Genomic DNA, 13,099 nt, shown 5'->3' on the forward strand with positions numbered 1-13,099 from the left:
AAATAGAATGCTGAATCTTTGTAAGGACTCCTGAGTCTTCCATTCCGTTGTGGAGGAATTGCTTTGTCACCTGTGTGATTGAAATTGGATTTGTAATTTTGCTTTCTTTGTTGTATTCGCTGAATGATTTGTTTTCAATATTTTAACATATTTCAAAATATGGGCTTTTGAATGGCGACTCCGCTATAAGGTCGTTCGCGATATCGGAGACCGGTCATTAGCAGAGATTGTGTATTACCTGACGGACACAGAAACTTTAATTCGACAACACCTCTTTTAGAAACGTGTTCCTGAATCAATGTTCGGCAGACCAGGTGACCTCCATCAATTTACACTTTATTAAGTTCTTAGATTTTATTTCCAATAATTACAACGTTTAGCTACACTAAAACATGAAATAAAAATAAGGCTTTTAACAAAAGCCTACACCCTCCCAAAAATGTTTGTTAAAACGCCTTCGGTTCTGACGGGGCCAGTAATGTGTTGCAGAACCGGTCCATTTGTTACCAGAACGGACTTGGTGACAGGTGCTGCTTTCCTGCTAGTGGTTATCTGTAATAGTACAGCGCAGGACGGCTGTATACCGGTATAATTAACATATAACAAGAGAACTATTAATTCCCATACAAGGATATATACATATTTAATAATATTAATATTGGTCCACAGAGTATTCATTTTAACACAAAAAGGTAAGAATCGATATATTCCAGTAAAACATTAGTGTACACTTAAAATAGCATTTCATGTTAGGGGGACGTAATATTCCCACCCTCCTATGAATATGAACATGCTTCATTGTATAATGATGCAGAGTATCTCTACACACATCCCCAAACCTAGAGCTCTTTAACAATATGGAGAATACAAGGGGGCCACCGATATATGCCCTTGCCAGGTATGCCGTTTTGTTTGATACTCCTATATATGCAGTAAAAAGTACACTGCTATGAACATGTCTCATAGGATACTTCTAGTGTTTGGGGCAAGGTGTTGATGCAACTACTGCTTATTAAGTATTTGTTTTGAACAGACTGGAATGCAGAGACATACTCAGCACTGATTTTTATTGAAGCATGCTCATTTTAAGGGACCGAGCTCCCAACATGAATTGCTGTTGAGGATATTTTGAAAGGATTTTTTTTTGTTATATTGACTTAGTTACTCAGTGCAAAAAAACCCCCAAAAAAATAAACACATTATTGCCCGAAGCAGTTTACTCTGCAGAGAACATTGCGGACCATGGTTCTGATGATGGGAACAGCCTTTAGTAGATTGCGGTCTGACCGTACATCTGGTACAAAGATGCGATATGCAGAGCCCACAAACTGCTCCTAGGGCTCAATAAACACTTGTCTGGATAAGCAGGCTTTCCACGCACTGCTCTTATAGACCCATCTGGCAGCACGAGGGATGGACAGCACCATTACTGCACAATATGCCCTTTTATCAGCTACCCTTTGGCATACTGGGCACACAATTTCTTAACCCTTTAGTGCCAGAGCGCGTTTGCCTGATACCCGGGGTAGCATCAATATGCACTGCGAAGATTTAACTGCTCTAATAAATACTGGCACTTAATGAAGACTTAGGATTCAGTTAGATCCATGATGAGTTAACGCCCATTAAAGACAATGGCATGTAATGCAAGTTCAGGTGCGTTAACCTGTAACGGAGCTTAGAGAATCTGCCCCTTAATGAGTTGCATTTAGGTTGAAGGGTGGGGAGGTAAATGTTTGTGCCACTTTCACTCTGTGTCTAAACATGTTTGCAGAAGAGTTCCCGAAAAAGCATCTCACAGCAGCAAGTCTGGCCATGGCCGTATTCGCAGTCACGTTTATACGGACACTGGGTTACAACGCGGACCCCTGCTATTTAATTCTCTTCCTGTAATCGGGAACGACTAATGCTGCGAAGATACTGAGCACAGGTTCAAGCACCATAGGGAAAGGGCTCTACTTTTGAGTTGTCAAATGGTCTAAATCAGGGGTGCCCTGCTCCAGTCCTCAAGAATCTCCCCCCAACAGGTCAGGTTTTCAGGATATCCCTGCTTCAGCACAGGTGGCTCAATCAGTCGAAGACAGAGCCACCTGTGCTGAAGCAGAGACTGATTGAGCCACTTGTGCTGAAGCAGAGACTGATTGAGCCACCTGTGCTGAAGCTGGGAAATCCTGAAAACCTGACCTGCTGGGGGGTGGGGGTCGCTTGAGGACTGGAGTTGAGCACCCCCTGTCTAATAAAAACACAGTAGCTGAAACCCCTGGGTGCCCCCATACCCAAGAGAGTTAACCCCCTTCTCTGCAAGAGAGGCCAAGCAACGCATTGCAAAGGCATCACCCGAATTTACACCCAAAAGCAAAAACCCAGGCCCCAATTCCCAGGGGAGACGTGAAGTGAACGGAGACAAATACGAGCCGGAAAAGAGCAAGGCAGATAATGAAGCAGCCTCGCACAGACTGGATTCAGGGCACCTGGCAGTGATGGGGTTAACGGGCTGGACAATCGAGCTGTACCGGGTCCTACTGCACACGTCCAGCACCTAAAGATTATTCTGCTTGCAAAAAGATGAACAGGTGGGGTGGGGGCTGCTCCACTAAACGGTGCGCAGTAAGGCGCGATATCACACCGCACCGACGGCATTCCTGGCAAGGATCAGAGGGCAACTTCCTGACACCGAAGGAGTTAGGTTCGTTAAGGAGGAGAAGCTTGGGCAGGGTGGATGGGGTATGGAGATACTCAGTATCACTCCTCAGCCGTGTACTGCACATCAAATGCTACTGTAACACATTCACTGAGACAAGCCAGAGAAGCTTTGCGATTCCCTCCAGTCATGAAAAGGTTAAGAGGACTTCTAAATACTTCTACAAGAGTGGCGGCCAACTCCAGACATCAAGGGCCACCAACAGGTCAGGTTTTAAGGATTTCCCTGCTTCAGCATAGGTGGCTCAGTCGAAGACTGGGCCACCTGTGCTGAAGCAGAGATACACTAAAAAAAACCTGACCTGTTGGTGGCCCTTGAGGACTTGAGCCAGCCACCCCTGTTCTAGACATAGAGAGGCTTTGACATAGCGTCAGAACGAAAGACGGGTTTTTCGTTTATACGCCGACGCCTCACGCTTCGGATATCTCCGATTTGCTCAGTGCGATCGCCAGCTCAAAGTCCTCCTGCTCCTGCTGCTTCAGCCGCGCCAGCCTCTCCTCCTCCTCCCTCTCGCTCTCCCGTTTCGCCCACTCCATCAGATCGTCCTCGGTTTGGTACTGTGGAATGAGAGAGAGAGAGAGAGACATTCACGGGCTGAGCACTTGCGAAACCGCGCGGCGCGGTGCAAAGGGGGCAGCGGAGAACAGGACGCGCTATATCCCCAGAGAGCAAACGGAACAGGTTTATTCAGCGAGGCCCAGCTGTTAATGATCAATACCGATCATTGCCCGTTAGGGAAGAAAGGAGGTCCTCCCACCACAAAGACATACATTGATAAATGAGCCGTAAGCATCGTTCCAATGTGATCATTTTCCGTAAACAAATGAAACGGTCATTTACATTTGTGCGTTTCTTTGAAATTTCAGTGCGTTTCTTTTTTTTTTCACGGGCAGGGAACAAACGGCGCCTTCCGTTCCCCGGTCCCTTTGGCTCCGCCCCAACGATGACATCAGAACAGTGCCCAAGCTCTCCGTGTCACAGGAAGGAGGACACTGTCGTGTAATCGAAGGTCAGGACCGTACAGTGACATCACATGAAGGGGAGGAGCTAAAGCAGGGGTGGCCAACTCCAGTCCTCAAGGGCCACCAACAGCTCAGGTTTTAAGGATATCCCTGCTTCAGCACAGTGGCTCAGTCATTGACTGAGCCACTCGCACTGAAGCAGGGATATCCTTAATACCTGACCTGTTGGTGGCCCTTGAGGACTGGAGTTGACCCCTCCCTGAGCTAAAGGAGGGGAAACGCCTCGCATTTGACAGGTTACCAAATTTGCCAACAGCCGCTGAAAAACATATTTGACCATGTTTCTAATTGTGAGAAGTAATCGTCATCGTCTGGCTCTGCAAACAACTCCACTGACTGAAGCAGTCTGCTCGAACCCCGGGTCAGCTCGAACCCCAAGTCAGCTCCTCGCGGTCTTGGTTAAGTCACCTTGCGTCCCCGTGCCTCAGGCACCAAAATTAGATTGTAAGCTCTGCAGGGCAGAGACTCCTTGTGCCTGCAAACTGTACAGTGCTGTGATCATACGTTCACCCCTTCATTCATTCAAGTGGGGCTTTAACCTTGCCGAGCAGCAGGAAGATTACTTCCCAACATGCAGAACTGTAGGAGGGAAGCCCACTGTATTGTTCCATGTTCCTGCTATTACAGATTCACTGTTACGTCTTCTGATCAGGAAGAGACTCCCAGCCCTTGCTGTATCAATATCACTTTGTTATGCTGTTTCCTGTAACCGTCTGTGATCCACTGCGCAGCACTACGTATTATGTTGGCGCTATATAAATAAATGGCATTAAGTGGATTGTGTGCGGAGGAGGTCCCTGCCCTGCACCTGCACCTGCATATACCTGCACCTGCATCATTGTATCCAAAGCACAGCCATATACCCAGGATTACAGAGGTTCCCCTTTGCACGGCAGAACCCAAGCAGCTGGTGCAGTCAGACGGGTCAGGGGCCCGGCGCTTACAGGGGGCCCCGCGCTCTTCCCCAAAGCATTTAAATTAAATGCCGGGGGACCGCCCGAGGCCTCTATAACTTCCCTTACCTTGTCTCTGATAGCGCATTGCCATGGCAACGCGGCGTCATTTGACGCCAGAGACAAGGTAAGAGGAGGGGGCGCCAGAGCAAAAAGTTTGTGCACCCCTGAGACGGATTCCCCACCCGCAGTGTACTCTAATACAGTACAGCAAGTGCCGAGTACACTCGGAGGGAACTACGGTATTTATGTGTGTCGTTCTGTTCGGATTATTCTCCAAGGAGATTGTTACGATTTGTCGCAGTATTTGTTAGAATGCATGCAAGCCGAAATTTTGTGTTAAAAAAACCTGATACAAAGCGACAAAGAATACATCACACGTTTACCAAAAGCCTCTAATTTACAACTCGGTGAGACCCGGGGGTCTGTCTTCAGACGTCTTTCCTGCAGACTAAAGCGAGGGGAAAATAAATAATTTCACACATTCTCCTGGAAAAACTGCCATTTACAAAAATGTCCTGCCCCAATTTCACCAAACTATTCACCCAACCAAAATGGCATCCTGTTTTCTCAGGATCAAATGTTAGACACGTGAAAAACTATTTTGCTATGGGATGCATGCTAAAATATTCATTCCTTTATAATGTTATCATATACATTCTTAGCTAGTTTATGTCAGGGTTTCTCAATCTTTATTCCTACAAACAAGAAAATCCTATTTATAGGAACCAACTGCTGACACTTCATCAGTTTTTTGTCTGCTATGTTTTTGAAACCTTCCATAAATCAGGTTACACACCAACTATATACCTTATTACTTCTAAATGTTACATGTACAGTTGTATCACGTTATTAAATTGACATCGTCAACGTAACGGTGCTATTTCCTTGAATGGCATGCTACATCTTTCATCAGCACACAATAAAATGATAGAAGGAAAGAGGAGAAAGCGCACTCTCCATAGCGTAAATCTCTGTGTACAATTTAATATACATTTAAAAAAAAAAGAAGTAAAAAAGTGCACTCACAAGAGTAGGTAAAAGATAAGCAGTTGTGAATGACAATAATCACCAGCCAGCCACATCAGGAATGAAGTCGACGTAGCAGCAATGTTCACTGGAGTTGCGTCACTGACGTCATTACGTTGCCCTGAGACAGGCGGCCCGTTTTGCTCTCAGCTGCAGTTTGCCTTGCCTGCATGATCCGCTAGCTGGGTTCCACCTATATCTGGACTTTTTTGGACGTTACCTCCTTGCCTGGCCTAAAGGTGGGACGCGGTCGGTTCCAGTGGACATTGCTGCAGGGTCGACTTCATTCCTGATGTGGCCGGCTGGTGATTATTATAATTCACAACTGCTTATCTTTCATCTACCCTTGTGAATACAATTGGGACTCTTTGTATATTTATTAAATTGTTCACACAGATTTATGCTATGGAGTGCGCGCGTTCTTCTCTTTCCTTATAGAACTCCTTTGAAAGCTGCCTGAAATCGCCTCCTCTTCTCTGAGCCATTGGAGCTTTATAAGAGGACATTGGTACTTTTCTATATTTCATTTGGCTGTTTATAGAGACAGAGCAATTGGATCCTAACCACATGTTTTTTTATTATTTATATTAGTTTACTCTACAGTATGTGTATTATATTTGTGTCACATTATATTATGCGTTTACACATTCTCATATATATATATATATACTCACAGTTTAGGTACTACTCATCGCGTGATAGTATGATGTGCAGTATTAATTACTTTGCTACCAGTACGACCAGACACATGCAATGTAACAAGCAAAGCAATATTTGATGTTTCTCTGGCCCTTCTGCCAGTGAGGGGTTAATATGTTATACGTAGGTTCTATGTAAGGTATAGTATGTTACTGTATGCAGCACACATGGATGGAATGAAAATTAACCAAAAGAAAAATTACCTTTTACTTCATATCAGTAAAAGAACGATACAAGTTATCAGAAGTCACAATAAAATGGTTAAGTACAAATCACACGTATGTTTATAGTACAGAGAACATGAAAAGGGGCTCAAACACCGCCCATCTGGAGTAGACTTGCTCTGGGCATAGCTCGTACTTACAGTGTTGAAGTTATTGAGGCTCCCAGCCTCGTCTGTCTCTTTGCTGGGACTGGAGAGGTCAGATTCTGCCTCCTTGGGGAAGCTGAGGCTGAACGGCTGGAAGGGATCGCTGAGCCTGAACGAGTCGGGGGAATCTCGTTTCCTGGAGTGGGGTCTCTGGCCTGAGCGGGATAATAAAAACGATGAAGTTAAACATTCCCTGAAACCTTACATTAGAACGTGTACTTGAATGCTCATTATATCTTACTTGTAACCGGGTAAGAAAGAGGGGAGAGAGGCGAGAGGGAGCCTTGTAAGGGAGATTTGTGGCACAGGACAGCTCAGGGTGGCTATGAAGTGTGTGTGTGTGTGTATGTGTATGTGTATGTGTATGTGTATATATATATATATATATATATATATATACATATACACACACACACAATGTACTTGTGCAAAGCTGTATATTTCACATTAATTGATAGAAAGAAATGGGCTCAAACTTTCTGCTATGGGTAAAATCCAGTGCCTGTCACAGGTGGGGCAGTTTTAGTGTGGGGTCTCCGTGCTCACATGTTGTACACACCTGGCGGGGGAGGGCAGGGCCTCGTGGGGGTTCCAGTTTTTGGGGGTAGTGCAGGAGGAGGGTCTTCGATCTGGGAAGGTTCATCTTCAAACATGTTCTTGCTGCTGAAAGTCTCCCTTTCTTTGCTTGATAAAGTGGCATCGAAAGGGTCTGCGCTGCTGCCCTGTGTCATAATAAAGGTAAAGGACAGAAAGACAACATTTTAAGTGTCCGATTCTACATGCGCCAAAGCAGCCGATTCTACATGCGCCAAAGCGTCCGATTCTACATGCGCCAAAGCAACCGATTCTACATGCGCCAAAGCAACCGATTCTACATGCACCAAAGCAACCGATTCTACATGCGCCAAAGTGTCCGATTCTACATGCGCCAAAGTGTCCGATTCTACATGCGCCAAAGTGTCCGATTCTACATGCGCCAAAGTGTCCGATTCTACATGCGCCAAAGCAGCCGATTCTACATGCGTCAAAGCAGCCGATTCTACATGCGCCAAAGCAGCCGATTCTACATGTGCCAAAGCATCCGATTCCACATGCGCCAAAGCAACCGATTTTACATGCACCAAAGCGTCCGATTCTACATGCGCCAAAGCAACCGATTCTACATGCGCCAAAGCAACCGATTCTACATGCGCCAAAGCAACCGATTCTACATGCGCCAAAGTGTCCGATTCTACATGCGCCAAAGTGGCTGATTGGTCAGTTTTTATGTCTATGAGAAATGTCGGGTGAAAACATGATCGTCCGCTTCTGCACATATAGAATCGGCCCCTATATATTAACATTTCAGCATTCTCCTTTCATCTCCTCCATTGGTCTTATTGTCCATGGTCAGAAAGCACCTAGGAAAAGTCATGTACAAACAGAACCACTGCCGTGTCCTGCACAGCACCACGTGAAAGCAGCCACTGCTTCAGCCACCTGCCTTACTCATACTCCTGCATGCTGAAAGTGGTCAGTGCAGCAATTTGTTTATGATTCAAGCAGGAAAAGATCCCCAAACAAATACGCAATGTAACACAATGCAACAGTGGTACAATGAGATAGTAGCCATCTGCTGCTCATTGTATTAGGGAATTAGACATTTAATCACTTCTTATTACCTTTGATAATGTGCTAAAGTCAGCAAACCCGGTTCCAAAGGACTCGTTCCCAAACAGGGAAGCAAACGGATCCTCTGACCCTAGAAACAGAGAATGAATATTGTTTGATGGAAGAAAACATTGTGTGGTTAAAGCATGGGTTAAAGCCCCTACTAGTGATGTACCGGGTACCCTGAAATTACCCGGTACCCAGCCATATTTAAAGTACCCGGAAATTACCCGGAACCGGCCCAGGGCGCTGGGACCCGAAGCCAGGTAATTTCCGTTCTGCTCTGCTCCCTCGGTCCTCCTCTTGGAGAATGGCAGGAGCAGAGCAGCAGAAGACTTACCTGCAGTTGGCGGCGGAGAGTGAGGAGGACCACGGCGACATCCTGGTGGCGGTGGGAGCAGTGGAAGACATCCTTCACAGCTGGTGGGAGCAGAGGAACATATGACCGGAGCAGGAGCGTTACTATTTGACAGCCGGGGAAGAGCTGTACCGGATGTCGGATGTCACACTCTTCCCCAGCTGTCCAATAGTAACGCTTCTGCTCCAGTGACATGTTACTCTGCTCCCACCGGCACCGGCTGTGAAGGATGTCTCCCGCTGCTCTCACCGGCACCAGGATGTCGCCGCGGTCCTCCTCACCCTCTGCCGCTGGCTGCAGGTAAGCCAAAACTACCCGGCCGGGTAATTTCCTCCCCCCCCCCTGGTACCCGGTACCGGTTACTCGGTCCTTTTTTGGACGCAGTACATCACTAGCCCCTACAGTATATAACAGTACACAGTGTTCTTATACACTTAACACCAACATTGCTCGGAGATGTGAGAGAGAAGAGCCAGAAGAGAGACTCACCATCTATAAACTCACCTGGTTCCCTTGTCGCTGTGATAGTTGTGCCACCCGGAGCAAAAGGGTCATTGGTTTTCATTGCCTCGCCCTAAAAGAAAGCCACCAATAATATAAATATGTGCATATGTACACAAACACACAAATACATATATAATAACCCTCCTTGCCCGGCTGCTAAGGAGTTTACATCAAGTGTCTATTTGCATGACTTTGCTCAGTCTCCCGCATACCCTTCAGGGTGCTGGATTTGTGCAGGCAGGGTGTAGATCAGGCATGACTAGTAGGTATGACTGAGCCACTAATTGAGCCAGCTGTGCTTAAGTAGGGATATCCTGAAAACCTGGCCTGTTTGCGGCCCACGAGGACTGGAGTTGTGCAGGCCTGCTGTAGATGAAGCAATGATGGGTGCCAAGAACTTGTATAGTACAAACAGCAATCTTTATTTGAATATCAGGTGTCTGGTCTGTTCACATGTATTCGACTATTACCATGGACCTGTCCATTCTTGCGGTAACGTCCATGCTGACTCATCCCAGTCTGGCCCCTTGTGGGCTCCGACTTGCACCCATCCCTCGGGGGATCCTTATCCCCAGCTCCTTGCTCTGACTGCCACTTCCGAGCACTCTGGGTCTGGTTAAGCTACGGACTGGCTGCATGGGCCAATCCTACTATGGTTTCTGTTCCCCATCTTCGGACCTCTGTAGGACATAGGCTTCCTCGTGCATATACTGTACGCACAGTGTTTCTAGGTTTCGTCTTTCATGGGCGCTATCTTAGTGGGGTAGTTTTCCTGACTGTAAAACAAGAACCAGGGACAGGTCACATATAACTCTCTTACCTATACACAAACGAATACAGGCATACCCCGCATTAACTTACGCAATGGGTCTAGATGTATGTAAAGCGCTACCTTTTTTCACTACGGTAGAGGTAGGGAGCTGGTATTGCTGTTCAGGACGTTCCTGTGTCCTACTCACAGGGGCATGCGTGAGCTGCCGTTTTCCAATTGGGCGACGGAAATCAGCACGTCACACAACTACGGCGGTCTGTAGGGCTGAATAAGTGTCCGTACTTGCGAAGCGAGCGTACGGACCCAGGGGAATGGTGCTGTTGTAAATATAAGAAAAAATACACACAAAGCGCACCGAGGATTAATGTAAACCCAATAATGGGCTGGATGTATAACCATAAAATAGAGCCTCCAATGAGGAATGGATAATTAAAATGTTTTATTTATAATAAGCAGTCTTAAAGACCACACACATATAAAATGCACACAAAACAAACGGTTCAAATTCCGTTCTAGTGCTGCTAAATACACACACTATTAATAAAGGACACACATATATGACAAATATACAGACCCACTGGTCACAGAAACTACCCAAAAAGAAGCGATACTCCACATATAGAAATCAGAATACCCAAAGCTGGGCAGGAGGCTGCAAAGGGGAGACTTCGTTGGGAAAACGTTGTTGCGAAACGTATAGTGGTCATGAGAGGTCACTCTAACGCCCTTGCTGATTGGCTGAGGCAGTGAACCAGGAAGTGCGGGCTGTGTTATCTCCGCCGCTGGTGCTGTCCGGACAGTTTAGCGTCAGCGAGCGGCTCCAGCTCGCGCTTCTGTGGCGAGTGCCCGTCTCCCCTTTGCAGCCTCCTGCCCAGCTTTGGGTATTCTGATTTCTATATGTGGCGTATCGCTGGTTTTTGGGTAGTTTCTGTTACCAGTGGGTCTGTATATTTGTCATCTATGTGTCATTTATTTATAGTGTGTGTGTATTTAGCAGCACTAGAACGGAATTTGAACCGTTTGTTTTGTGTGCATTTTATATGTGTGTAGTCTTCTAGATTTCTTCTTATAAATAAAACATTTTAATTATCCATTCCTCCTTGGAGGCGCTATTTTTTGGTTATACATCCAGTCCATTATTGGGTTTACATGAATCCTCGGTGCGCTTTGTGTGTATTTTTACCTTGTCTTTTGGGGTCTCCTGTTGGGAGTCCCCTTCTTAGGAGCATTTTGGGGAGGTGCTCCACACACACAGCAGCAAGGGGTGATTGACTTCAATAGAAGATTTTGGACAGCTCGAGCGCGGAAAGCAGACTGTATAGGCTATTGTAAATATGTCCGTACTCACGAGTGTCCGTAAAGTGAAGGTCCGTATTGCGGGGTATGCCTGTATAAGTGAAGGTCCGTATAGCGGGGTATACCTGTATACATTTCTACAGTGAGGCTCCTCCACTCCTGCCTCCCAGGAACCCGACTTGCAGAACATTCTCCCAAGCATATATATGCCCCATCGGTGACGTTCTATTACTAGGCAGAAAGTGGGCATGGCCTAGCTTCTGCCAAGTCACCCAGTACCCGGTGGGAGGAGAGGTCTACGTCTTTGACCCCGTATGGCTCTTAACCTCTCACACTAACTTCTCAAAAGGCGGACTACACATACATATGTACACACACACACACACACACACACACAATAGTACGCAGATAGGCGATAAATGCTCACAGAGGTGAAGTTGCTGTCCAACACTGTGGTACTGAAGGGGTCAGCGCTGGAAACCACGAAAGGATCAGCTGACGACGGCTTGAAAAATACATCCGAGGCAAACGGATCGGAATCTTTGAACGGGTCCCCGTCGAACGGATCTGCGTGGAGAGTGAATATAAGGCTCTGGGACCCGGGCAACCCCTTCTTCAATAGGGCTTATTTCAGTAAACGTTGCGCTGATCGAGGCAGAAATCGCACAGAGACTCTCACCGAAGTTAATGCGCCCCAATCGGCACTATCACACAGTGCGTGAGAGAGTGATTGAGTGGGGGCAAAATGTGAAATACACCCGAGTAGCTCCAAAGTTTTCTATGTGACTAGAAGATGTTGCATATACACAATACAAAAATCACAAACCTATTTTTCCAAATGGATCATCTTTAAAAGGATCACCTGTGCCGAAAGAAGAGAGGGCAATTAAAATCACTCAAGGTAAAAGGCAGGGGGGGGGTAAGAGGCAGGGGGGTGGGGGGAAGGACTCAGGGAATCTTTTCACAAGATAATCTAGACACTGCGGTCAGTAAGTACACGACACACATAGTTAACCTAGTATGATTCACCTTCTCTTGCTCTAGCAACACATTTCCCCATAATGCATTGCAGGTACATCTGGCAGAGGAGTTAACTAAATATATCCAGTGACCACATGGTAACAGACAGATTTGGTTGACAGATGTATAAAATCGTGTTCTATATAGATATAGTGTGTCACTGTGGCCGTGTGTCACTTCTCACACTGTGCGTCAGTCACTGACATAGAGGAAAGAACTTACTGCCAACGAAGGGGTCACTCTGGAAGAAATCCAGCCCAGACTCAGGGATGGGAGGATGGGGTGACACGCTGTCTTTTACCCCAAAAGGATCCACCTGGAAAGTGACACACACATGCTTTATACTCTTGGAGGTCACAGCTCATCTCACCAGTGTCCATTCTCAACCTCAACCTCTTAAATCTAATTAGCATCAAACGACAGAACACACACACACACACACACACAGAGACACCCACACACCCACACCCACACACCCACATACTGTACAATAGGAATATGCATACAGAGAGATACATAGTATTAAAACAAACATACTTTTTCAGTAACGGGTACATTAAGATTTTCATCTTTCTCTTCTACATCACCCCCAGAGGTTTGAGCGATTTCTGGACTGCTTCTGATCTATAAAAACACAACAAAAAAAGGCTTTTACCCTGCTGCAGACAGAGGGCCCAGCAATACATTGTGCGGTGTCAGTTTGTAGCCGCACTGTATCAGCTCTT

General features: G+C 46.3%; 1 protein-coding gene across 3 annotated transcripts in view; it reads right to left on the minus strand.

Moving 5' to 3' along the window:
- Positions 1-315: 315 nt before the first annotated feature.
- Positions 316-13,099, minus strand: part of EPS15 (epidermal growth factor receptor pathway substrate 15) — a 67,930-nt gene continuing 55,146 nt past the window's right edge. For all 3 annotated transcript variants that reach the window (XM_075616329.1, XM_075616330.1, XM_075616331.1), the window contains 9 exons: positions 12,912-12,998; positions 12,597-12,690; positions 12,181-12,216; positions 11,782-11,921; positions 9,287-9,356; positions 8,436-8,515; positions 7,334-7,496; positions 6,769-6,929; positions 316-3,258 (listed from right to left, as the gene is read on the minus strand). In XM_075616329.1, coding sequence (XP_075472444.1) covers positions 3,112-3,258; positions 6,769-6,929; positions 7,334-7,496; positions 8,436-8,515; positions 9,287-9,356; positions 11,782-11,921; positions 12,181-12,216; positions 12,597-12,690; positions 12,912-12,998 — 978 coding nt within the window. In that variant the 3' untranslated portion in view covers positions 316-3,111. The remainder of the gene's footprint in view (positions 3,259-6,768; positions 6,930-7,333; positions 7,497-8,435; positions 8,516-9,286; positions 9,357-11,781; positions 11,922-12,180; positions 12,217-12,596; positions 12,691-12,911; positions 12,999-13,099) is intronic.

Source organism: Ascaphus truei, chromosome 10 (genome assembly GCF_040206685.1).
Source record: "Ascaphus truei isolate aAscTru1 chromosome 10, aAscTru1.hap1, whole genome shotgun sequence".
NCBI lineage: Eukaryota > Metazoa > Chordata > Amphibia > Anura > Ascaphidae > Ascaphus > Ascaphus truei.